Raw genomic sequence first — 24599 nt, forward strand, 5'->3', positions numbered from 1 at the left:
TGACACAGAACGTGAGCCTGGCCAGTCGCCAGGGGAAACAGCGACTTGAGGGATCTTTATTGTGTGGGCCCTCCTTCACACAGCCTCCTGGGCCCTGCGGTACTCATACACGCTGCCCCGCTCCGGGAAGGCTAGGGGCTGCAAGGGCGAACCTGGCAGTGGGGCGGGGTCCTCCGGGTCCCCGTAGCCCCCACCGCCTGGTGTGTGGAGACAGAACACGTCCTGTGGAGCAGAGGGGCAGGATCAGCCTGGGCCAGGCGCTGCCCTGCCTCCCGCTGCAGGCCCATCCCCACGGGGCAGCGTGTCCATATCGACCAGCTTGGACCGAGGAGACCGGGTCCTCGGCCTCCTATTCTTTTTTTTTTTTTTTTGGCCCCCAATTCTTGCAGGAGCCAAATTAAACTCGGTCTCCGCTTATCTCCGCAATTCCATTCACCCTCTGTGGGATGAGGGCCACTGCGGGTAGGGGAGTGAGGATGGGACAGGCCAGGCCGCAGTCCTTACCCCAGGGTACACGGGCACCGAGGTCTTCCCACCCAGGTTCACTGTCCGGCCGTCCTTCCGGATGAGTAGGTTTAGGCCTCGGGCACCAGGCTCACCCCCTGCAGAAAGAGGCAAGGTGGGAGTGGCCCAGGAGGCAAGGAGGTGAGAGATGGGGGAGGGGGGGTGTTTAGTGGGGAAACAGGAGGACAGATGGGACAGGAGGTGGGTGGGGAACAGACTCCCCGTGGCGATGGGGGCTGGGCGGGGAGGGGGGAGAGGGAGGGAACCACTTACCCATCAGGCCATACGGCTGGAAGGCGCGGCGCTCGGTCAGCACGGAAAGCAGCGCCTCCTCGCGGAAAAGCAGCTCACGGATAATGCCGTCGCCGCCCCGGAAGCGGCCGCGACCCCCGGACCCCAGCCTTAGCTCGAAGCGGCGCAGGATAACCGGGTACCTGCACGGTCCCGGGCTCAGCCCAGCCGGCCCCGCCCCCGCGCCGCCCGGCCCCACTGCCCAGCCCCGCCGCACCCCCCGCCCCACCCCGAGCCGTCACCTGCTCTCCAGGATCTCGGGGTCGGTGATGCGCGTGTTGGTCATGTGGCTGTGCACGCCGCTGCGCCCGTGCCAACCCGGGCCCGCGCCCGCGCCGCCCGCCACCGTCTCGTAGTAGCCCATGTGGGCGTTGCCCAAGGTCACGTTGTTCATGCAGCCCTGGCAGGGGCAAGGGGTCGCTGCGCTGGCTCCGAGTGCAGCCCCTCCCTGCCGCCCGCAGCCCTTCCCCGCCTCTGGCCACACAGAGCGTCCCCTGGGCCCACCGCACCTGGGAAGCTGCGCAGGCCCCGAAGGCCCCCAGGATGACGTCCACCACGCGCTGCGACGTGAGCACGTTGCCGCCCACCACGGCCGCATCGGGGGAAGGGTCTAGGATGGAGCCTTTAGGAATCACCACGCGCACCGGAGCCAGGCAGCCCTGAGGGCAGAGGGCGGCTGTCAACAAGGCGGGGGGTGGGGGGGGTGCGGGGGTGTGTGTGGAGGGAGGTACACCACCTGCTCCCTAAGATCTAGCCGACCTTGAGCTGACCTCGCCCGGTCACTGAGGGTGACCCTGGCTTGGGATGGAGCCGCTGCCCTGCACACAGCACAGCCCCGCGCACCTGGTTGAGTGGAATGTCGCGGCCGACCAGACAGCGAAGACAGTAGATGAGCGCAGACAGCGTGATGGCCCGCGGCGCGTTGAGGTTGCCGAACACCTCTGGCCCTGAGCCGCTGAAATCAAACACCGCGCTACCCTGCCCACCAGAGTTGGGGAGAGGTCAGCAGCCCGGCAGGTGTGCCTGTGATGCCCGAGGAGGTACCCACCCCCTCCCAAGACTGACCTGACTCATGTTGATCTGCACTCGGAGTCGGATAGGGGAGCCGTCGTCCATGTGGTCCTCTGCAGACACCTCCAGGGGCAGGCCCCGGGCCTGCCGGGCAGTTCCAAAGGCCCGGAGCATGTCCCTCACAGCGAGCTCCGCGTTTGCCTGGTGGGGAGTTCAGCATCAGCCATGTCCCTTCCAGGTGGGCCAGGTGCCCCTTCCTCCTCTGCACACCCGCCTGGGGGCGAGTACAGAGCTGCCTGCCCTGCTGCCCCCAGCCCACCTGAATGTGGCCCATGTAGGCCTGTACCACGTCCAGGCCGTACTGCCCGATGAGCTCGCCCACCAGCTGGATGCCCTTCTGGTTGGCCGCCACCTGGGCGCGCAGATCCGACAGGTTGTCGTGCAGGTTCCGTGTCCCGCTGCAGCCTGGAATCTTGCCTGGCGCCCGCAGGGCTTCAGTCACCGCTAAATAGATGGGACCACCACTGAGCCACCTGGGAGTCCCAGGGCCACCTGGTGCTCTGCTCCTCTGCCGGGGCACTGCAGGCTCCACGTGTTGGCCCAGCACTGGCTCCCTACTACTCTGCTAACTCTTTCCCCATCCGCTGAACCTTCTCATCACACCCCAGTCCCCCAGGGCACCCTAGAATAGACAGGTAGCTTTGCTGTGACCACACATGGGCTGGAGGTAGGGGCAGGGGCAGGGGCAGGTTCCCCAAGCAAACTCTCCCCACCACCTCCATTCCTCCTGCCCTACCTCCCCACTGGCCCACTCTCCAGCCTTTTCTGGGCCTCCCGCCAAGAGGAAAAACCACTTCCCTTACCTAATCCCCCGCCACCAGGGCCTACCACTCGCGGCCACGGCCAATCACTTTGAAAGAGCATCAGCATGGCTGTCTGTCCCCCCATCCCTGGCCCCAGCAGACCAGGACAAAGCCTCCACCCATGGCAAGCAGTACAGGTTCGACCCCAAGGACCACTCCGTGCCTTGGGAAAGCGCCTCTCCTGAGTTTGGGTCAGGATCCTCTCTGAGGCTCCCTGGCCACCGGGTCCTCTGCCTGCTCATGTCCCTCAGGGGACCCTTCCCTCTGCCCCCACCCCACACTGACCAAGGCAGCAGCCAGGCCTCGGCCCCTTTATCTGTGTCCTCACACCCACAGCAGCACATGGTCTGGTCACCCATCACCTGTTCTCACTCTGAGATGCCCCCAGGGGTCTCACCCCTGTCAGCCTCACACTGGCCGTCCTGCCCCCAGGTCCCACCAAAGCTGCTGCCCCACCTCCTCAACAACCACAGAGCCAGAACCTCCGTCCTACAGCTGTCCAAACTTCATTCCCTCCCCCATGCCCAAATCCCACCAGACACCAACCCTGACCTCCAGACCACCTTCACCCTTGTCCCCAGCTCGAGGCTCAGCATCCCCCAGGGCAGGTAGAGCCCTCACCGCCCCCCCCCCACCGCCTGGCCTACAGGCCATCCTCAGACCCTCCAGCAGACCAGCTCGGGCCCAGCTGAAGCCCTTCACAGCTGCCCCGCCACCCACTGCCCTGACCCAGGCCCATGGAAGCTCTCCAGGAGCCTGTAGCCTCTGGCACCCCTGTTTGTCTGCAGCCCCCAGACCCAATGCAAACAGTGCATGAATTACAAACAGAAGCAGCTGCCCACCTTGAATTAGGCTTCTCCCTCTCCTGCACCCTTGGGTGTCCTGGCCAACAACCCACCCCCAAACCACTGAGGCCTCCCTGGGCCCAGGCACAACTTAGCTCAGCGCCTCTGATTATCTCTGAGAGATACTGTGCAACCACTCTGCGGGGTCACTGCCTGGCTCACCCAGCCTGGAGGCTGGCCTGGGGGGAGGGCAGGCAGGAAGCAGCCAGATACACCAGCCCAGTGCCACTCACCCTCTTCCTGGAAGACTCCCCCCTGCACAAGTTTAAAGGACAGGAAGACCGCGCCCTCCTGCTGCAGGCTGGTGGAGTGGGGGGGCATGGAGCCTGGTGTGATGCCCCCAATGTCTGCATGGTGCCCACGGCTGGCCACATAGAACACAGGCCGTGTCTGACCCGGCCAAAACACCTAGGGGTGAGAACAACGGTCAGTGGCACCGGTGGCCCTCCTCCACGGGTCCCTGGGCAGTGCCCCTCACCGGTGTGATGACAGTCAGGTCTGGCAGGTGGCTGCCCCCCGCGCTGGGGTGGTTGCTCAGCAGCACGTCGCCGGGGTGGAGATCAGCCCCCAACTGCTGAATCTGAAGCCAAGAGACAGGGGCAGAGTGGGGAGGGGGCAGGGCTGAGGGGTAGGGGGGTCAGGGGAAGGGGCCTCCCGAACCTGGAACTGCACCGTCTCCTGCATGGCACCCAGGTGCACAGGGATGTGAGGGGCGTTGGAGACCAGCCCCCCGTCGGGCCCAAAGAGGGCGCAGGAGAAGTCCAGACGCTCCTTGATGTTGGTGGAGATGGCCGTGCGCTGCAGGATGCGGCCCATCTGCTCTGGGGGCACATAGTGACCAGATGCCCGCTGGCCCCGTGCTGCCCACAGCCCGGCCTGGGTACAGAGGGGCAGGGCCCACCGCCTTCAAGGCCTCTGAGTCCCAGACCCCGGACCCGAAGCGGGTGACGGTGACGGTCTACCTAGACACGTGAGGACGTGGCCAGACATCTTGCTCGTGCCAAGGGCAGCCCTTCCCTTCTCAGCCCTGCCCGGTGCCCCCATCAACCCCACGCCCTGCCTCCTGCAGTAAGAACCCAATGTTAGTGGCCCCAGCAAGCACCTAGCCTGACCCTGAGCCTGGGTACCCTGTGCAGAGCCCAGATCACACGGTGCTGGGAGGGCAAAAGCACCCCCCTGCCCCAGACCTGCAGGTGCAGCAGGTCCATCCCAGGGCTGGGGCCACACTGCCTGCCCCACTGCTCAGAGGCTCTGCTTCTGCCCTTCCCCCGATTGCACTTTCTCCCTGCATACCCCTGCCAGGCACCCCAGCACACACTGCCCAGCGTGCAGACCCCCACCCTGCACCGCAGGGAGCAGGTGAAAGAGCAGGACTGTGCAGCCACTCACCAGCGATGCTCATGAAGCGGTGGGAGAAGATGGAAAGGTGGATGGGGTCAAGCTGTGTGCCCACCACGCTGGCTGTCTCAGCCCCCACAGAGATGCGGATGTCCCCAGTCTCAGTCACCTCTGCCTGGCAGCCTGGCTCCACCAGGATGGTACTGGGGGCAGGGGAGCAGAGGGGCTGGAGAAGCCAGGCCAGACCCCCACCCAACCAGGGTCCCCACATACCCAGGCCAAGGAACATCCCAACCGTGAAGGGACCCCAGAGTCCTCCAGACTCCTGCAGCTGGAGCCAGAGGACCACCCCACCCCACCCTCCCACCCGCCAGGGCCCCACAGTTCACCCTGGGCCTCACCCCACACACCCCCACCCCGGCCAGGCCTCAGCCCACCTGTTGCTGTCAATGATGAGGCAGGGCCCCTGAAGCTTGTGCCCACAGCCCAGCTCTCCCAACAGGTACACAGGGGTCTCCTGGTAGCCCCCCTCAAAGTAGCACTGGGTCATCTGAGGAGGGTGTGGTGTGAGCAGGGTTCCAGGCCCAGAGCTCTCCCTGAGTCTCCCCCTCCACTCCTGTCCTCGTGTCCCAGTGGCTGTGGGTGGGTGAGTGGGTGGGCACAGGTAGGATCACTAACCTTATCTACCCGGGGAGGCCCACTATGGGCTTTTGGGACGTCCTCGAGGCGAAGGCTGCTGCTGCCGGTGCCCCTGACCCGCACGTCATCCACCACCACCTGCCGCTCGGGAATAATGAAGCCGAACTCCCTCATGTACCTGCATCCCGAGGGGACTGTCAGGGGCGGCAGCCAGGCCAACCCATGCGCCCGGTCTCCTGGGAGGCGGAGATCACATACCTCTCCACAAAGGCTGCCCCAAAGTCACCAGCTCGGGGTGAGCGGGCACTGGCTGGGTGCTGGTGGGCAGACACCATCAAGGCGCAGTCCGTGCCCTGGTAGCGCAGGTGCAGGAAGCTCTCGGTGCTGATCTGGGACCTGTGATGGTGGCAGGTGGGGGTGCTCGCACAGGGGGCCAGGCGGGGGCGCCTCCTGCAGCTCTCAGAGCCCGGCCCTCCCCGACTGCAGCTGACGGGACCCCAAGTGAGGTGGCCTGGTAGCCCCCAGAGCCCCACCTGGGGAAGCCCTGGGCCCGCAGGGCCTCCACACACTGCTCCTCCAGGTGGCCCAGCCTCTGGTCCAGCTGCGCAAAGGTCTCGGGAGTATATGGCAGGGAGCAGGGCTCCTGCGCCTCATGCACCACGTCGGCCAGGGCCAGCCCCAGCGCCGACAGCAGCCCACTGTGCCTACAGAACAAGGAGGCAGAGCGGTGGGTACAGTGTCTCCCAAAGTGGGCCCCCTCCCCCGGACCCATGCACTGCACCCAGACACACCTGTGAATGTGCACAGTGTCCATGCCCAGGGCCCGGGCAATGGCACAAGCATGCTGCCCACCAGCTCCCCCAAAGCAGGCCAGCACGTGGGCCGAGGGGTCATGACCTCGTGCCTGGGGAACCAGAAGGGGATCAGTGGCCCCCACATCCACCTGGCCCCCCCACTCCCCCTACAGGCAAAGGCAGAGGTGGGCGTACCTGCGTGAGTGCACGGATGGGCCGACACATGGCCTCGTTGGCCACACGCACAAACCCCATGGCCACCTCCTCCAGGCTCAGCGGGGAGGCCGGGTAAGGCCCATTGGTCAGGAAGCTGTTGACCTCTGTGGCCACAGCCTCCAGGGCCTTTCGGGACGCCTCCGGGGACAGTGGCTGGTCCTCTCCCGGCCCAAAAATGCAGGGGAAGGAGGCAGGCAGCAGGCGACCCAGGACCAGATTAGCATCCGTCACTGTCACAGGGCCCCCTGGGAGGTGTGGACAGTGTGGGGGCTGGGGGCTGTAGGTGGGCGCCAGGCGTGGCCAGTGGGGGTGGGGCTGGGGGAGGGGCTGGGCTGTGCTGGAAGGGTCTCAGGGAGAGCATGCCAGCGTTTACCTTTTCGGTAGCAGGCAGGGCCGGGGTGGGCTCCCGCAGACTCTGGCCCCACCACGAAGAGGCCCGACCTTTGGAGAGGGGACTGGCATTGGAGGCTGGTTGGGAGGCGGGTTAGGAGGTGGGGCTGGGGGTCCCCGCACAGGTGCGGGATGGTGCTGACCTGAAGAAGAGGCGGGAGCCCCCACCCGCTGCCACCGTGTTGATATCCAGCTGGGGGGCCTGGAGGGTGACACCAGCCGTGCTGGCCTCGAAAACATGCTCAAACTCGCCAGCATAGCGGCTCACGTCGGTAGACGTGCCTGGTGGGGGTGGGGAGCAAGGAGACCCAGATGCTGCCCAGCCCAGCAACTGAGGCCCCCGGACCCCACCCTCGGGCCCTCATACCTCCCATGTCAAAGCCGATGACTGGCTGGCCGCCCTCCACTCGGTAGGTGGTGGCTGAGTAACCAACCACGCCCCCAGCAGGGCCGGAGAGCACAGCGCGGGAGCCGCTGAAGGAGTCCATGGGCGCCAGCCCACCGTCGGAGCGCATGAACAGCACCTGCACGTCCTGTGGGCAGGCTGGCGGTGAGGGGCGGGGTGGGGCGGGCCAGGGGCGGGCAGGGAGGGGGTCTCACCTTGAGCTGACCCTGGAAGCCACGGCGGAAGCCCTGCACGTAGCGCTGGATGGTGGGCGTGAGGTAGGCGTCGGCACAGGCCGTGTGCCCCCGGGGCACAATGCGCACCATGGGCATGGCCTCCGAGGACAGCGACACATGCGTGAAGCCCAGTTCCCGGGCCAGGGCTCCCACCTGCTGCTCGTGCTGGGCCCACCTAGGAGGACCGAGCGCCACTGAGACCCAACCCCGCCTGCCGGCCCGCATGCCGCATGCCCGTCCCGCTCCGCCGCGCCCCGCACGCCGGCCCGGCCCCCTGCCCCCGCCCCGCGTCCCCGCCCCACCACAGCCCACTCACGTGTACGAGTGCATGAGCACCACAGCCAAGCTGCGGATGCCCCGGGACAGGAGCCCTTCCAGCTTCCCTCGCAGGCCCCCCAGGTCCACAGGCTGCTGCACTTCCAGTAGGTCCCCTGTGCAGCCTGCGGGGAAGCCGCGGGGTCGGGGTCAAAGGCTGTCAGTGCCTGCTGCCCCGCCCCCAGCACTTGGCAGCGCCGTACCTTTCACAGGTGTCCCAGCACCCGGCTCCCCTCGATAGAGCACCACCCGTTCGTCCACTTCCAGCACCTCCTCGTACAGCGTCTCGGGCATGGGCACGGCCTGAGGGCGGGCAGAGGCTCAGAGGGGTCCCAGGCCTGAGGGTCCTTGCTAGGGTCCTGCGTGGATGGGGCGATGCAGGCAAGGGAATGTGTCCCAGCGGGCCAGTCCACAGCCCCAGGAGACACAGTCAGATGGGACGGTCCCAGGAGACAGTCAGACTCGGTGGCCCCAGGAAGGCCCACCCGGGGTGGCTCTCTGCCCCCAGGCATCTGAGTGCTGCCAGCTGTCTGCCCTCACAGAGCTGCTCCATCCCAGAACCCTGCAGAGGGGTGAGGGTCAGCGTCCAGGACAGGCCCAGGACAACACTTGGCCACTCAGGGCTGGGGGGGACTCAGTGTCCCACCATGAGTGTCCAGAACCTGCTATCAGCTGTGGCCTTGGGCTAGCCCTGACCCTTCCAAGGACTGCCCTCCCTGAGGGGCCCAGGCACCCCAGGGAAAACGTGCTCTGCGGAGTCAGCCACTGCTGAGGTGGATGAGCTCACCAGGTCAAAGAGGTCCGAGCGGGCCTGGGTGCCCACGTGCAGCAGGTCTCGGAACCCACGCGTCACCAGCAGTGCCACCCGCTCTCCCCTCCGTTCCAACAGCGCATTGGTCGCCACCGTGGTGCCCATGCGGATGCTGGCGATGCGACTTGTGTCCAGTGGCCGGTCCCGCGGCAGCAGCACGCCCCCCTCCTGAAACCACGTGGTCAGACTTCAGGCCTCTGGCCCAGAGACCCCTCCACCCGCCACCCTGCCCTGCCCACCTGCTCCAGGACACGGCGGATGCCCTCAGTGGGGGCATCCGCATAGTTGGCAGGGTCTTCTGAAAGCAGCTTTAGGACCCTCACGTGCCCCCCTGGGCACTGGGCAAAGACATCTGTGAAGGTGCCTCCACGGTCGATGGCAAAATGGAAGCGCCCCTCCGGGCCACCCATGGTAATGGGGCTGGAGTCCAGCAGCGCCTCCTCAGCCGGCAGTCCTGGGAGAACTGGCCAGAAGCAGTGGGTCATCCATAGGCGGGCAGCCCTGAACAGAGCTGGGATGGGGAGAGGACGGGATTCCGGGCCCAGAAGGGGCCCTGGGTGGAGCCAGAGCTGGGCAAGTCCGGGCTGGGCCTAATGCCCCCTGTGCCTACTCCCCAGTTCCAGTGCCCAGGGCTGCGGCGGAAACCCAGGACCTCCTGGAGCAGAACTTTCCGAGGAGGAGGTGCAGCAGGACCCCTGGGGCTGGGGTTTCTGGACCCTTTAAGCAGGAAGAAGCACTTGCGTTGGGGGCAGGTGAGAGAAGGCCCACTGCCCGAAGGCTCGACCTTGGAGCAAGAGGGGACGGGGACCGGGCGGAGCCTGCGCAGACGGCCGGCCGGGGCTGGGGCCGGGAGGCGAGGAGGAGCGCGCGGCGGGGGCGATCGGGGGCAGGGGGTGCGGAGAAGAGCGGGGAGGGTCCCCACCTGGCCTGTCGGCTCCGGGTCGCTCGCCGTCCGTTCGGCAGCCTGCCCGCGCCCGCCCCCAGCCCGGAAGCGGGACCCGCCCCCCGCACGACCGGTCCCGGCGCTCCGGGCTCTCAGGTTGCGTCAGGATCGGGCGGACCGGAGCCGTCCCCTCCCTCGGCCGCGAGCCATCCCGAGTACGGCGGGGCGGGGCCGAGCTGGGCCGGAGGGCGGTGGGCGTCTCCTTGCCGATCCCCGCGGAGGCAGCCCTGTGCCGGCGCGGCCCCACCCCGCGGCCCGGCCCGCGGGCACCTGGGCTCGGCGGCCACCCGGCCCTCCGCCGGCTCGGAGCTCGCTGGGTGTGGACGCCCCGGGAAGCTTCTTCCAGGCGCCTCGGGAGAAGGGAGCAAGCTGCCCAGACGACCTCGGAGTGCGCCCCAGCGCGCCGCGGTTGCGGGGACGGGGGAGTCGGGGAGCGACGCGGGAGGCTGGAATTGAGGGTCCTGGCAGCCAGGAGTTCGAACCCTGGAGAAAGCCTTCACTCCCCACAGGCGCTGTGGGCAGGGGGCCCTCCACACCACCCTCCCTGGCCGACCCTGCGGCACTCGTGCTGATGTAGCCAGACAGCAGGTCAGTCCCGTGACCACCGGGAGGACGGCTGCCCCTCCCTGGCGTGCTCCTCTGTGGACTGAAAGCTGCCTGGCTGCCTGCCCAGGTCTGAGGTGGGCTCAAGCTGTGAAGGGCTCTAGAAAAGGAACGGTGGGGGATAGGTGGTTTCCCAAGAGCAGCAGCAGCTGAAGGGGGCCCCCTTACCCCAGGGATCAGGCAGACAGGGGGCCAAAAGGGTAGGGACATCATCCACACCCTGGCCCCTGTCCCACCCCCGGCTTTGCACTCCTTTGCTGGCCTTTGAAGCTGATCCCAGGGGGAGAGGGGGAAGTGGGCCGCTTTAAGGGCGCAGGCTTCGGGCTGCACCCTGGCTGCGGCAGGGCTCCCCACTGACCGGCCTCTAGCCACCTCAGTGTCCCCCCATATGTTGGGGGGTTGAAGGGCAGCCACATGGCTCCCTCCCTTTGGCCCACCTCTGCTGCACCCCTGAAAGAGCCCCCGTTCCAGACCCTTCTTCCTCCACAAGCCCCTGTCAGCACCTGACAGGACACGGCCCAGGGACACAAGGGGCCCCCACTTTGCTACACGGCTGAACTGGTGGAGCCTGCGGCCCCCGCAGAGTCCCCGGCCCGGCGTGCACCTCTCTCCACATCCTTGAACTTGATGGTTCTGCGCCGGGGGAGCCGGGGACTGGCAGCCACCTCAGCCAGGAGCCCGGGGCCACAGAAGCTCAGGCTGCTGCCCCGGTTCCTGAGCACCAGCTTCAGCTCCTGGTTCTCCTGGATGAGCTGCACCAGCCGCCTCAGCTCCTCGTTCTCCTGTGCCAGCCGCTGGATCTCCTGCCGCAGGCCCTCGTAGCTGCTGAGGAGCGACATGCCCGGCAGTGGTGGGCAGCAGCTGCTGGCGGCAGGCAGGCTGGCCAGGGGGCAGCGGACCCTGCCATTGTGAGGTCAGCGGCTCCCTACCCCCCACCGCAGCCACATTCCGGGGCTTCAGAGCCAGCACCCAGCAGTTCCGAGCACCCTGAGCGGGGCGCCTCCCGACCTCTGGCCTCTGGCTCATGAGTAGAGGAGCCCAGATCTGCCCCAGACTTGGGAGTCCCTCCCGGAAGCCCCTCCTGGTGGACAGAAGGTTCTGGGTCCCAGCCTAGCATGGTGGTGTTGCAGGAAAGGAGCTGAATGATTCAGGCATCCCTCCTCCCCACTGGCCACCCGCTGCTCATGCCAGGTTGTGGGGCTGGGTCCCTGGGCACAGTCCCAGAGGTGGTGGTGGCCAGCATATCATCTGAAGGGGGCAGGTGGGTGGACGTTTGAGCTGCTCTGAGGGAGGGGGTGTGTCTGGCCCAGCAGCAGCAGGAGCTGGACTAGCCTCAGAGACTATGGCGGGTCAGAGCTTGGGGGCGCGGGGTAAGCTCGCAAGCACCTTAGGGTAAGCGCAGGAGGTCCTCCTGTGCGGATGGCAGGGAGAGTCATTGTCCCATGAAGGACAGGCACCCCAGATGAGGCACCACGTTCAGGGCCACAACCTCAGGGAACAGGGTGGGGCAGGCAGCAGGGAGGCCCCAGCAGACAAGGACGGCAGTTCCTGAGGGCAGGGGAGCCCCCTCAAAGGCAACGACTGGGTTTGTACTTGAGAACATATGAAGGCCTTCCTTCCTTCTCCCCATGTGTTTTCTAATGGGATGGTTCTGTGTAGTTGCCATTATTTTGAGTCATTTCTTCCATTATGATTTATTTCATGTCATTTTTTGCATTTTGCGGGCCTGCTCACTGCAGTTTCCACTTGTTAACCAGTAGTGCAGAGGAACCTAGGAAAGATGAGAAGACAAGGCCTCCCCCTCAACACCCACCCATGGGTCCGGGGGTCACTCTGAGAGGGGCAGGCTCCCACCGGCCCAGCTTCCCCAGACCCCAACAGGGTGAGAGGCCAGGCGGAAGGACTAGCAGCTCCACAGCACGGCGGAGCAGGCCGACTTGCCTAGATGCCAAGTGTGGAGTCGAGGAGGACAGTGGAGGTCTCAGTGAGGAGAAGTTACCTAAGAGTTCAAACACGTTACCAGAAACGTGAAGGCTTAAAACAGCAGACATTTATTCTCTTCCAGCTCTAAAGGCCAGAAGTCCAAACTAAGTCTTATGGGCTAAAATAACAGATAGTTCCTTCCGGAGGGTCCGGGGGAGAGTTTGTTCCTTGCTGTGTCCAGTGGCCAGCACTCCCTGGCTTGAGGCTGCCTCACTCCACAACTCTGCTTCCAAGGTCACCTCTCCTGCTCTTCTGCATCCAAATACCCCTTTGCTGCCACCTTGAAAGGACCGTCATGTTTCCATGGGGGCCCCCTGGATACTCCAACACACATGCTCCTTCTCAAAACCCTTAGCTTAATCATATCTGCAGAGTTCCTTCGGCCACAGAAGGTGACATTTATGGTCTCCGGGAATCAGGACCCAGCTATCTCTGCGGGTATTCTTCAGCCTATTATGCCGGCTGTATGTGGGGCAGACTTGAAAGTGTTCTCCAGGTGCACCCTGATTCACCAGCAAAGGACAGCTCACCACTGACTTGGGAGCTGAAGCACAACCTTTGCCCAGCCGGTAGCTGAACGCTCCGCTGACTCAGACGCGACTTCTCAGCAGCCGGGCTTAACTGTAAGAGGGAGTGGGGGGAGGCGGGGGGCTGAGTAGTACGTCGGAAGCTGCGCACCGTGGAGGAACATACTCCACAGAACTGCTCCGACAAGCCCCGGAACTAATGAACTAACTGCAACAGCAACAAGGCCAAGGAAGAGCCTACTGGTCACAGCCCAGAGTTCCTGCAACAGATCAGTAACTCTGCCAACTGGCCGCTGACCCCTCTTGGGATGGGCCACCGCTGAGATGCATCCATGCTGCCCGGGGGGCCTGGGGCAAGGGCCAGATTCACTGTGAAGTCAGGAGGCTCAGGATCCCTCCAGGTCAGGGCCTCAGCAGTGTTCACAGGGTTGCACACTCTGTAAAATTTCCAAAAGCATGTCATCACAGTGAGGTTAATTTTCTCTTCCCACTGCACCCAGCATTGTGTCATTTCTTCCCCTGCTGTTGGGGACGGGTGGGGGCATGGTGGGCTCTGCTCAGGCAGGCTGAGGTGGGAGCAGCTGCTCCCTGGTGTCGTTCAGGTATTGCTGTCATTCAGAAGTGACTCTCAGGAACACAGCCGCCCCTCTGTGCTGCACGTCACCAACATCAGGCTGATGGAGTTGGCTAATGTCTTCAATTAAAAAAACATCTAAAATGTGATAAACAGCCCCTAAAGACACTGAAATCTTAGGGCTTATATGTAAAAGAAATCTGATAGAGGTTTTCTCAAATTTAACAATTCTGAGAATGTACACAATATTAGATAAAGCTACCATCTGGTAGCTCAGATGGTAAAGAATCTGCCTGCAACGCAGGAGACCAGGATTCGATCCTTGGGTCGGGAAGATCCCTTGGAGAAGGGAAAGGCTACCCACTCCAGTATTCTGGCCTGGAGAATTCCATGGGGTCACAAAGAATCTAACACAACTGAATGACTTTCACTTTCACTTTCTAGTATTCTTGCCTGGAGAATTCCATGGGCAGAGGAGCCTTGCAGGCTACAGCCCATGGGGTTGCAGAGTCGGATACGACTAAGCAACTAACAACACAGCTAAAGGGAGATGATTGGACAGCATCATCGACTCAACGGACATGCATCTGAGCAAACTCCAGGAGATGGTGAAGGAGGACAGGGAAGACTGGCCTGCTGCAGTCCGTGGGGTTGCAGAGTTGGACATGACTTAGTGACTGAACAAGCTAAAGGAGCTGTTACCTGAAAACAACTTTATACCCAAGCTAGTTAAGTTATAAAAATAATCTTTGATTAAACATGTTAGAGGGGAGACTAAACTATCTTCTCTTTATATAGAAGGGGACATCATGAAAGTGTCACCATCTTAAGAGGCCATCAGATTTTGTATCCAAAAAGCACAGGGGAAACACGTTAGAGAAATATATCAGGAAGTTAATTGAGGACATTATGTTTGTTTTTTGTGTTTTGTGATGTTTGTGATATCGGTCAACTTTAAAAATTTGTGTTGAGACCTCCTTGGTCGTACAGCCAGTGGTTAAGAATCCACCTTCCAATGCAAGGGACGCAGGTTGAATCCCTGGTCAGGGAACTAAGGTGCCACGTGCTGCAGGGCAACTAAGCCCTCATGCTGCAAAGACCCAGTGCAGCCAAAAAAATATTAGTGTTCTGTGTTGAGACTTCTTTCCTCGCTGTGTTCCCTTAATTTTGGATATATGATCTTGTCCTTCTTAAAAAGGGCCCTGAGATGGCTCTCCTTCAGAAGACAGTTGCAAAATTGCTGTGTCTAGGAACCTAGGTTTCAGGAGGGCTCCTGCCATTCCCCAGTGAGAGGGGCTCAAACCTCAACTCTTTGTACAAATAAATGTGCTTTATGCTGAACCCCTGCTTTCCTCTTAGGAGTCCAGGTACGTACCAGGCAGAGGATGCCTATGACTGTGACCAGCCCCTATGAACACCCTGGGCCCTGAGTCTCCAGTGAGCTTCTCTGGTGGCCAGCATGTCACGCATCATGTTGCAATTTGTTGCTGGGTGAATGGAGAGTGTCCCCTGAGATTTCTCAGGGAGAGGACTCTGGAAGGAGGCACCTGGTTTCCTCTGACTTTGCCCCAGCAGGCTTTTCCCTTTGATTTTCATTAACATCCTTTCCCTTGAATCCTTGTCATGAGTACAATTCTGTGTGCTGAATTCTGTGAGTTCTAGTAAATAACTGAATCCAGGGCCACGGCTGCTCTTGGGGATCCTCAACACAGCTCCCAAATCTGTATAAGCTTTATACCCCTCAAACCCGAATCCACCCAGGTGTGTACGCTGTGACTAGAACACAAAGGCTGGAGAACCAAGGGGTTCTCATTCCTGAAGTGCCCGGACCTTAAACCAGAGATACTACTGGAGGTGGGGGGTGGGGGCGGGGGAGGACACTTCCACGAGGGGCACAGTAAGGCATGCACTATGAAAAGAACAGCCAGCCCCCCCCCCCCCAGTCATTTTGGGCTCCTTAGGCCCAGACCAACATTATTCTGATTATCCTGAGCTGCTAGGGCCAACCATGCAACAGGCAGGGCACCCAGGGGCTTCCACCTGCGTCAATGGACTACAGCAATCTTGACCTAGTGAGAACAGAAACACGAAGTGTCCACAGTGCTGAGAATAAGGCCTGTGTGACTCCACCGGTAAACTGCTCAGTCCAGCCGAAGAGCCGAGGGTGAGGGCACTGAGCCAAACAGAGGATGACGGCCATCACGGCCATGGCCCGGGCGCAGTGACAAGGCCTTGTGCGGCAGTATTCCAGACCACCTCAGAGGGGTCACTGTGCCTGGGATGTAGGCCCAAGCCCACCACAGCATGTCTGTTCCACCTGCTCTTCCCGCAGCTTGACATTGAACTGCTCCTGTGGACGGGGAGGGGGGGCATGTCACCTCCCCTTGAGCCTGGCAGACCTTGTGACTGTCCTGACCCCGAGTCTGGCAAGACTGACACTACTGACTTGTGGAGGCTAGGTCTTAGAATGCACGAATACCCACTTTGTCTTGGAAGGCCACCTTGGTGCTGTGCTTTGCGGAAGCCCAGGCTGGATGGAGAGGCCACATAAAGGTGTGATGTCTCTCAGAGCCCCAGTTGAGCCCTGGCCAACAGCCAGCACCTGCCGCCAAAGACGTGAAGGAGGAAGGCTTCACGACAATGCTGGTCACCATCGACAATGACCACAGACAGGAAAGCCCCAGGTGCACACGGCCCTCAGTCCCTGTGAATGTCACCTCCCTGTGGTCAGTGTCACAGCCCTGCCGATTTATCCTTCCACGCTCAAACCTGAAGCATGGGATCTGGCTTCTAAGCACTGCAGAGGGGCTGAATAATGCCCTAAGTTTAGTCCTAAGTTGTGTCTGACTCTTACAACCCCATGAGCTATAGCCCACCAGTCTCCTCTGTCCGTAAGATTCTCCAAGCAAGAAGACTGGAGTGGGTTGCCATTTCCTTTTCCAGGGGATCTTCCCAACCCAGGGATCAAACCCAGGTCTCCTCCACTGCAGGTAGATTCTTTACCAGCTGAGCCACCAGAGAAGCCGGAATAATGCAGATGAGGAGGGGAATGAGCTCCCTGATGGTGACCTTGACCACCAAACAAAAGGTATCTGGAAACAAGAGGCAGCTGCGGAGGAAAACATCTCATCTCTCCTCCTGTGAGCCCCTCCGCTGTTCCAGGGCACTTGCATCAGGCCAGGAAATTCAAGAGGAATGGCAGTAACCCTCTGAAGGGGGAAGGATTATGTAACTTTTAACATTTATTCCAGGTGGGAGAAGAGGGAGAATGTAATTCCCACACAGCCTTCACTCAGAAACTCACTGCACTGGAGTTCCATCCCCCAGACCCCCGGGACACACATCCACTGCCCACAATGGGGTGGTTGCTGGGTACATTCTACTTATTACTTGATACTCGTATCAAGCAAAAAATTAAAGAGTTCCACAGGATTACTTGACAGATAAAATATTTTTGACTTAAATGCAGAAGTGTATGAAACAATCCCATTTTTAAAAATAAGAGTTCCAAAGGCCATTATATGGCTGTACAACTGTATATACATGTGTCTGTGTGTGACTTGGATGTAATTATGAGTGTGGAGAAAAACATGGAACCATTTTTTAAGCTATAGTAGATAGGGGGATGCGTGCAGAGAAACAAGGCAACATGGAAAACTGAAACTAAAAAATCTGGCCATGTGTACGTACAACATAAATATGTCTGCTTTTTAAACGGACAAATGTAAAACCTAAACGGTTAAAAACAAAACAAAAAAAACAAGCGAACAGAGCGTATATCTCAGCTTGGGAGGACGCCTGCATTTACGATTGCGGAAGAACTTAAGACCAGCAGTGGCGGCTATCGCCCGCAAACCTCGAAGGAGATGCCAAGCGTCAAGCATAAGTAAATGCGCGCCAACGGCGCGGGGAGCGCGGGGCTAAGTGGAGAGGCAGAGGGAGAGGCGGCGGCGCGGCGGGAGCCCGCCACCCCGGGTCCCGGCAAGGGCCCGGGCCGGCGGCGACCAAGGCGGCGTGGGGCGGGCAGGCCCGGATGGTAGAGGGATCCGCCCCCACGACCAACCCGGGAAGAAACGACACGGCGACTCCACGTCCAGCATGTCTGCAGCCCTGCAGGCGCAAGCCCGTACCCCAAAAGGCCTCGGGGGGTTCCCTCCACGCACCCCACAGCCGCAGTTCCGCAAGGACCGGAAATGAGATATGGTGCCCTCGGGAACTCTGGGAGAATCGCAGGGCTCCAGAACCGGAAGTTGGAGTCGGTGCCCCGGAAACCGTAGTCCCCGGGAATCGGAAGTGGGGAGTCAGTTCTACCGGGAATTGTAGTTCTGCCGAGCGCTCAAGCGGGGTTAGCGCCCGGGCAGCATGGCTGGGCTGGAGCTCCTATCGGACCAGGGCTACCGAGTGGACGGGCGGCGCGCTGGGGAGCTGCGCAAGATCCAGGCGCGGATGGGTGTATTCGCGCAGGCCGACGGTTCGGCCTACATCGAACAGGGCAACACCAAGGCACTGGCGGTGGTCTACGGGCCTCACGAGGCGAGTGGGCGCGCGCGAGCCGGGCTTCCTCCGGGGGCAACTGCGTCTGTGAGGGGCTACCAGGCTGAGTAGAGGCCTCGTGGGTGAGGCTGGCGCCCGCCGCCTTGTGGGACCGCGGCCAAAGTCCTAACAGTGTCTTGCAAGACGGTCCCTGCCTTTCCCCAGCGCTCGCCACTCCCCTTTGTTACTCCTAAAACCGCCAGGGCCGCTCCCACTCGCTCCCTCACCTCTCAGCTCCACTCCGACGTCACCTCCGGGTGACACCTCACCCCATCCCACCCGACCACCTTACCCACCCTTTCAAGTCAAGTTCTCTCCTTTACATCCACACACTTATCTGGTTTCCCGCACCCGCATCCTCAGACATCAATTTAACTTATTTCTCACTGTTTGTCTCCTCACTGGAACATAAACTCCGTGAAGACAGAGAGTGTTAATAAAACCGCTTGGGTTTATCACCACTCCAGCGATGGAGACTTAAGGCCAGAGAGGTAGAAGCATGGCAGTCTTGCAGAGCAGAAAGGCTGGTGATGGGGAAGGAAGGGAGGGTAATTCCAAATGAGACTGAGGGATTTCTAGGGAAGCAGGAATTCAGGACCTTTGTAAACAGGGAAAAGATTCAAGATTTTTAATCTCACGCGTGATGGGAACCCTTTATAAGGTAAGCAGTATATGTATTGTGTAGAGGAGGTAGAATCAGACTTGATATATGTAAACAGATTCTCATACAAAGCAAGCATGGGTCGGGAGAGGACGAGTCAAGAGGGGAAACAGGGAGGCCTGTCAGGAGAGAGATCCAGGGGCGATGGTAGCTTAGAGCCTGGCCCAATAGCCCTCCCTCGGGCTGTGTTTTGCAGGTAAAGTGGTTGCTTGTTGGGATGTTGGAGGTAGAGGGAGGAAGGGCCTGGCTCATGTGTTCTCCCCCACCCTACCCCAGATCCGAGGCTCCCGGGCACGAGCCCTGCCTGACCGGGCCCTGGTAAACTGTCAGTACAGTTCTGCAACCTTCAGCACGGGGGAACGCAAGCGGCGGCCACACGGGGACCGCAAGTCCTGCGAGATGGGTCTGCAGCTGCGTCAGACCTTCGAGGCAGCCATCCTTACACAGCTGCACCCACGCTCCCAGATTGACGTCTATGTGCAGGTGAGCAGGCAGCAGCCCTCAGCCTGTGGAGGGGAGAGAGAAAAGAGCAGGGGTTGGGGTTCAGCGGCTTGAAGGACTGATGCCACTGGGGGGTTCCTGCAGGTGCTGCAGGCAGACGGTGGGACCTATGCAGCTTGTGTGAATGCAGCCACGCTGGCAGTGTTGGATGCAGGGATACCCATGCGGGACTTTGTGTGTGCCTGCTCAGCTGGCTTTGTGGATGGAACAGCCTTGGCAGACCTCAGCCACGTGGAGGAAGCAGCTGGGGGCCCCCAGCTGGCCCTGGCCTTGCTACCAGCCTCAGGCCAGATTGCACTGCTTGAGATGGATGCCAGGCTGCATGAGGACCACCTGGAGCAGGTGCTAGAGGCAGCTGCCCGGGCTTCCCGGGATGTACACACCGTACTGGACCGTGTGGTCCGGCAGCATGTACAAGAGGCCTCTGTCTTGCTGGGGGACTGAGCACATGGCCACCCAGGCCCAGAATAAAACCCAAGCACCTTCCACTGTACTTTTATCTCTTCCCCACTGCACTTCCTTGCCCTTGGATCCTGGCCTGGTGCTGGCTCCAGCAGTGACTAAGGATCCGCCCCCCAGACATGCACTACACACCCTTGCAGTCTCAGTCCTGCTCACCTGCTCATCAGGGTGCTTCAGGTGAGCACCCTGGAGAAGGGGGATGTCCCTGAATGAGGTGAGCAGCCTGGGCCAAGAAGGGATTGAGGCAGCTGGGCAGTGAGACACAGCCTGGTATAAGGAGCCATGCCCCAGGACCATGGAGTCTGTCATTCTCATCCCAACACATCCAGAGTCCTGAGCACAAGTCCTGAGGGGTGGCTTTGGGTATTCACCATGGTCACGTGGGGGCCGTGTCCCACATCCTCTGGATTGTGGCTTGGACTGAAGGGTCTCTTGCCCCCTTAGGAGCCTTTTGGGCCTGCCCTGCTACTTACCTTGGGCTCCAAAAGTACAACAGACACATAATGTCACCTGGAGTCTTCTCAGTTCTGACCCTAAGTCATACAGACACTCCCTGCTGCCCCACCACTGCACCTTCGTCTTTCAGGCTCCCCCTTCTTTCACCTCAGACCTGACTGAGCCCTGACCACCAGCCCCTGCAGCCTGAACCAAGGGGCTGCTGCTTCTCTAATATCCCAGGCACCCCCTGGCCCAGACAGGGGTGCTTCCCACTTTCTACTCAACACAACCCAGCTCCTTTGAAACCCTTTGGCCAATAGTATCATGCACCTTCTTCCCTGTGGTCATCTGACCCCAATGATGTTGGTTCTGGGCACATGCTTGATTCCACTCGGCTGGTTTTGGTTACCGACATCCATAGGAATGGACCCGCCAACGCCTTGGCCTCTCTGTCCGCGGAAGCCCCCTCACATCCTACCACGGCACTCAGACTGGTCAGTGCCAGTGGGAGCACCTTCAGAAATCTGGCGTCTGTGCTCTGATCGCCGCTTCCGCTTTTACTCTCAGCTGCCCTATTCATCACTCTTCTCTGATTCCAGTTGGAGCCGAGCTTTCTCGGGCGGCCGGTAGTCTTCATTGCCTCTGGTGCCGCACACTGCGGGCAGCCTACCTGGAGGCCGCCCTCTCTCTACTGGCTACGGGCTGGGGAACCCAGACCCGGCTTCGCTCCCTCCACAGCGGTTCTGCTCTGGGCATGCGCAGCGGCGCGAGGGCCGTCGGGACCGGAAGTACGGGCGGGCGCGGAGCCCGGGTCTGACAGGAGCGGCGCGCGGGGTCGGCCGCCGTAACTAGCAGTGGGAGCGCCGTCCCGGAGCCGCCCGGCCCTGCCATGGGCCTCCTGTCGGACCCGGTGCGCCGGCGCGCCCTCGCCCGTCTCGTGCTGCGCCTCAACGCGCCGCTCTGGTGAGGGCGGGGCCCCGGTGGCAGAGGCCCCTCAGACCGCTCGCGCCCGTCCCCTCCCGCCCACCGGGATCAGTCGGGGCCTCAGGCTTGGGGCTCACCTCTTCCGTCAGGCGTCCCGGGACTCTGTCCAGGTCCCGCAGATATGCCCTCTCCACTCCCAGTGCAGAGACAGAGGCAGGGCCTCTAACGCTCCGGTGGTCCCTCCGTCCCTCTCCCCGCAGCGTGCTGAGCTATGTGGCGGGCATCGCTTGGTTCCTGGCGCTGGCTTTCCCGCCGCTGACCCAGCGCACTTACATGTCGGAGAACGCCATGGGCTCCACCATGGTGGAGGAGCAGTTTGCGGGCGGAGACCGTGCCCGGAGCCTTGCCCGGGACTTCGCTGCCCACCGCAGGAAGTCGGGGTGAGCGGCAGAGCCATGGTTATCAGAGAAGCAATGTCAGTCAAGGCCAGTGAACTGTGCTCAGAAGCTCTCTTTGTGTCCCCAGGGCTCTGCCAGTGGCCTGGCTGGAGCGGACGATGCGGTCAGTGGGGCTGGAGGTCTACACGCAGAGTTTCTCCCGGAAACTGCCCTTTCCAGATGAGACCCACGAGCGCTATGTATTGTGGGGGAGGGGTGTGCCTGCAACCGTGAAGCACCTTGAGGGGACGGGGGGATGTCCTGGGGCCAGAGCAGTCACTGGTGGGCATTCTAGGACTACGAGGGGAGGCTCTCAGCCGCCTCGAGTGCGGTCGTGCTGAGGCTCCCCCCCAAATACTGCGTGCAGATGGTGTCGGGCATCAACGTGTATGGCATCCTCCGGGCACCTCGCGCTGCCAGCACGGAGTCCCTGGTGCTCACCGTGCCCTGTGGCCCTGACTCTACCAACAGCCAGGCTGTCGGGTTGATGCTGGCTCTTGCTGCCCACTTCCGGGGTGAGGCTCAGGGGCTCCTGCTGGCAAGAGAGGGTTTGGCCACCGCCTCAGACCCTGCTGACCCGCTTCTGGTCTCTAGGGCAGATTTACTGGGCCAAAGACATCATCTTCCTGGTGACAGAACACGACCTCCTGGGCACTGAGGCTTGGCTTGAAGCCTACCACGACGTCAACGTCACTGGTGGGTGCTCTTGCCTGGCCCTGGCCCCTCCCAGGGCCACTGTCCTCACTGGTCACTTGTTGGCAGCTCACTCACCTGCTTCCACAGGTATGCAGTCAACGCCCCTGCAGGGCCGGGCTGGGGCCATCCAGGCAGCTGTGGCCCTGGAGCTGAGCAGCGATGTGGTCACTAGCCTCGACGTGGCCGTGGAGGGGCTCAATGGACAGCTGCCCAACCTGGACCTGCTCAACCTCTTCCAGACCTTCTGCCAGAAAGGGGGGCTGTTGTGCACACTGCAGGGCAAGGTAGGGCCACCTGCCTGGGTAGCATGGGACCTGTGGGTCGGGCCTATCTGACTTTGTCCCCAAATCTTCTAAGCTGCAACCCCAGGACTGGACCTCAATAGATGGGCCACTGCAGAGTGTACAAACGCTGCTGCTCATGGTTCTGCAGCAGGCCTCCGGCCGCCCCCACGGTGCCCATGGCCTCTTCCTGCGCTACCGCGTGGAGGCCTTGACCCTCCGTGGCATCAATAGCTTCCGCCAGTATAAGTATGATCTGGTGGCAGTGGGCAAGTAAGTGGCTTCTGATCTCCCCTTTGCATGCTTGGGGCAGGGTAGTGAGTGGGTGCCTGGGGGTCTGGCCGTCTATGACCCTGGCCCACACCCGACAGGGCTCTGGAGGGCATGTTCCGCAAGCTCAACCATCTTCTGGAGCGCCTGCACCAGTCCTTCTTCTTCTACCTGCTCCCTGCGCTCTCCCGCTTCGTCTCCATCGGCCTCTACATGCCGGCCGCCGGTTTTTTGCTCCTGGTCCTCGGTCTCAAGATATCCTCTGCCTCCACTGTCTGTTTGTGGCTCGCTTCAGGTCCCCCCAGTCTAGGCTGGGGAGAGCTCTCCATCCTTGGGGCAGGGGAGTAGTAGTGAGCCCTGGGTCCCCCACTGGGCAGAGCCCATTACACCTCTCATCAGAGTCCTTGACTCATCCACGCTCTGGAACTGTGGATGCAGCTGCATGAGGCTGGAGTGGGTCCTGAGGAGGCTGGGGAGAGTCCCCCCCACCCTCCAACACAGGTGATGGTTCCCCCTGCTGCTATTGGGGTGAGCTTTTGGGGTCCCAGGTGGTAATTACTGCTGCTGCTCAGTCTCAGCTGCAGTGGAATGGGGAGGGTCCTTGGGACTCCCTTGGTCTTAGGATCCATCTCCAAGTGCCCGTGTGCCCTGCAGGGCGTGGGGCTGGCCTCGCTTGTGGCACCCTTGCTGGTCTCCCAGGCCATGGGCCTGGCACTCTACATCCTACCAGTGCTGGGTCAACACGTGGCCACCCAGCACTTCCCCGTGGCTGAGGCCGAGGCTGTGGTGCTGACGCTGCTGGCCATCTATGCAGCTGGTCTGGCCCTGCCACACAACACCCACCGGTGAGGAGCTGGGCTGGGTGGTGGTGGGCAGGTGCACCCTGGACGTGCAGGTGGCTGCCTCTGAGCCCCTTGCCTTGCAGGGTGGTGAGCACACAGGCCCCAGACAGGGGCTGGATGGCGCTGAAGCTGGTGGCCCTCATCTACCTGGCACTACAACTGGCCTGCATCACCCTCACCAACTTCTCTCTGGGCTTCCTACTGGCCGCCAGCATGGTACCCGCTGCTGCCATTACCAAGCCCTCTGGGCCCCGGTACGTGCTGCTCAGCCCCCACTGCAGAGCCTGCACCCCTCCCCATGGGTTCCACCTCACACGTTCCTCTGCTCCTCCCCAGGGCGCTCTACGCTGCCCTGCTGGTGCTGACGAGCCCAGCAGCTACACTCCTGGGCAGCTTGTTCCTGTGGCGGGAGCTGCAGGAGGCACCACTCTCCCTGGCTGAGGGCTGGCAGCTCTTCCTGGCCGCGCTGGCCCAGGGCGTGCTGGAGCACCACACCTACGGCGCCCTGCTCTTCCCGCTGCTGGCTCTGGGCCTCTACCCCTGCTGGCTGCTCTTCTGGAACGTGCTCTTCTGGAAGTGACGGAGGCAGCTGGGAGTTCCCCACGTTCTCTTCTTCCTAGGAAATAAACAGTTCTGTTTCAGATGTCCTTGGGGCTCCTGACCCGCTGTCTGCTGTGTATGTGGGGCCACAGGCCCTGTTGTGAGAAACTGCTTGCAGGGCTTGGCACTCTGCTCGGCTGCTTCTGGTCCACTTACCGTGTGGCAGGAGTGAGGGCCCCAGTGCCAGCCTTGGGAGGAGAGCCTGGGTGGACACTCAGACCTGACTGCAGCCCCAAGTGGACTCTCCCAACGTCGGGGGTCTCTGTGCATCATGGTCCAGTGCTGAGTAGGAGGAAGCACGGCGGGCAGTGCTTGGGGGCCTGATGGGAGCTGAGGCACCAGAGACCCCCATGGCACCATCTCCAGTGCTGGAACTAAGGGGACACGGGAGGCCCCGGGTATGGGGAATGTCGGCCAGAACTTTGATGTGGGCTTGGGGTGCAGCAGGAGGAGCCCCTCTCCCAGCCTCCTGGGAGTGCCCACGAGAGATGGGACAGAGATGGAGCCGCTGAGCCCACCCAGCTCCACCCAGAGCAACAGCCCAGGACAGGGGCGACCCGAGTTCCAAGGGGCAGGGCACTGACGCGGGGCTGCACAGAGGCCTCAGGCTGGGCCAAGCCTTCTGAGAGGGACTAGGATGTCCAGTGCCTGTTGGGGAGGGGGAGGAAGGCAAAGTGGGCCATCTG

At 61.8% G+C, this 24599-nt stretch overlaps 4 protein-coding genes and 1 long non-coding RNA gene across 14 annotated transcripts; 3 read left to right on the top strand and 2 right to left on the bottom strand.

Moving 5' to 3' along the window:
* Positions 1 to 12: 12 nt before the first annotated feature.
* On the bottom strand, positions 13 to 9700 carry OPLAH (5-oxoprolinase, ATP-hydrolysing). Of its 4 annotated transcripts, XM_025265601.2 has the most exons (27): positions 9561 to 9699; positions 8878 to 9101; positions 8615 to 8806; positions 8031 to 8130; positions 7829 to 7952; positions 7492 to 7687; positions 7259 to 7424; positions 7035 to 7173; positions 6875 to 6942; positions 6481 to 6746; positions 6283 to 6395; positions 6025 to 6195; positions 5750 to 5887; positions 5531 to 5669; positions 5290 to 5402; positions 4904 to 5055; positions 4175 to 4335; positions 3993 to 4094; positions 3748 to 3922; positions 2126 to 2310; positions 1861 to 2007; positions 1639 to 1773; positions 1305 to 1454; positions 1038 to 1195; positions 778 to 938; positions 505 to 602; positions 13 to 222 (listed from the first exon to the last, which is right to left on the bottom strand). In XM_025265601.2, the coding sequence occupies exons 2-27, from the start codon at positions 9046 to 9048 to the stop codon at positions 76 to 78; spliced, it is 3867 nt and encodes a 1288-aa protein (XP_025121386.1). In that variant the 5' UTR covers positions 9049 to 9101; positions 9561 to 9699; the 3' UTR covers positions 13 to 75. The 4 variants fall into 4 exon arrangements, with proteins under 4 accessions (XP_025121386.1, XP_044784310.1, XP_044784311.1 ...); XM_044928375.1 differs by lacking the exon at positions 1639 to 1773 and having other exon boundaries at positions 9561 to 9700; XM_044928376.1 differs by lacking the exon at positions 8878 to 9101 and having other exon boundaries at positions 9561 to 9682.
* Positions 9108 to 14173, top strand: LOC102392756 (basic proline-rich protein). Of its 3 annotated transcripts, none has more exons than XM_044928444.1 (2): positions 9108 to 10169; positions 13713 to 14173. In XM_044928444.1, the coding sequence occupies exon 1, from the start codon at positions 9232 to 9234 to the stop codon at positions 10156 to 10158; it is 927 nt and encodes a 308-aa protein (XP_044784379.1). In that variant the 5' UTR covers positions 9108 to 9231; the 3' UTR covers positions 10159 to 10169; positions 13713 to 14173. The 3 variants fall into 3 exon arrangements, 1 of the variants encoding a protein (XP_044784379.1); XR_006544743.1 differs by having other exon boundaries at positions 9108 to 11097; XR_006544744.1 differs by having other exon boundaries at positions 9108 to 10254.
* LOC112579235 lies at positions 12213 to 20465 on the bottom strand. Of its 2 annotated transcripts, none has more exons than XR_003103733.2 (3): positions 20194 to 20465; positions 17432 to 18968; positions 12213 to 13131 (listed from the first exon to the last, which is right to left on the bottom strand). It is a non-coding gene; the product is annotated as an uncharacterized LOC112579235 (long non-coding RNA). The 2 variants fall into 2 exon arrangements; XR_003103734.2 differs by having other exon boundaries at positions 17399 to 18968.
* EXOSC4 (exosome component 4) lies at positions 17631 to 19449 on the top strand. Its single transcript, XM_006041077.3, has 3 exons — positions 17631 to 17801; positions 18739 to 18945; positions 19048 to 19449. Exons 1-3 carry the CDS (start codon positions 17631 to 17633, stop codon positions 19405 to 19407), a joined length of 738 nt encoding a protein of 245 aa, XP_006041139.1. The 3' UTR covers positions 19408 to 19449.
* Positions 20466 to 20688: 223 nt separating the features above from the next.
* Positions 20689 to 23960, top strand: GPAA1 (glycosylphosphatidylinositol anchor attachment 1). 4 transcript variants are annotated; one of them, XM_044928398.1, is made up of 12 exons: positions 20689 to 20826; positions 21048 to 21227; positions 21313 to 21424; positions 21592 to 21739; positions 21819 to 21920; positions 22008 to 22204; positions 22278 to 22474; positions 22573 to 22726; positions 22889 to 22999; positions 23126 to 23316; positions 23397 to 23567; positions 23650 to 23960. In XM_044928398.1, exons 1-12 carry the CDS (start codon positions 20753 to 20755, stop codon positions 23891 to 23893), a joined length of 1881 nt encoding a protein of 626 aa, XP_044784333.1. In that variant the 5' UTR covers positions 20689 to 20752; the 3' UTR covers positions 23894 to 23960. The 4 variants fall into 4 exon arrangements, with proteins under 4 accessions (XP_044784333.1, XP_006041138.1, XP_044784334.1 ...); XM_006041076.3 differs by having other exon boundaries at positions 22889 to 22972; XM_044928399.1 differs by lacking the exon at positions 21048 to 21227 and having other exon boundaries at positions 20695 to 20826.
* The last annotated feature ends 639 nt before the right edge of the window (positions 23961 to 24599 follow it).

This window comes from Bubalus bubalis, chromosome 15 (assembly GCF_019923935.1).
Source record: "Bubalus bubalis isolate 160015118507 breed Murrah chromosome 15, NDDB_SH_1, whole genome shotgun sequence".
Taxonomy (NCBI): Eukaryota; Metazoa; Chordata; class Mammalia; order Artiodactyla; family Bovidae; genus Bubalus; species Bubalus bubalis.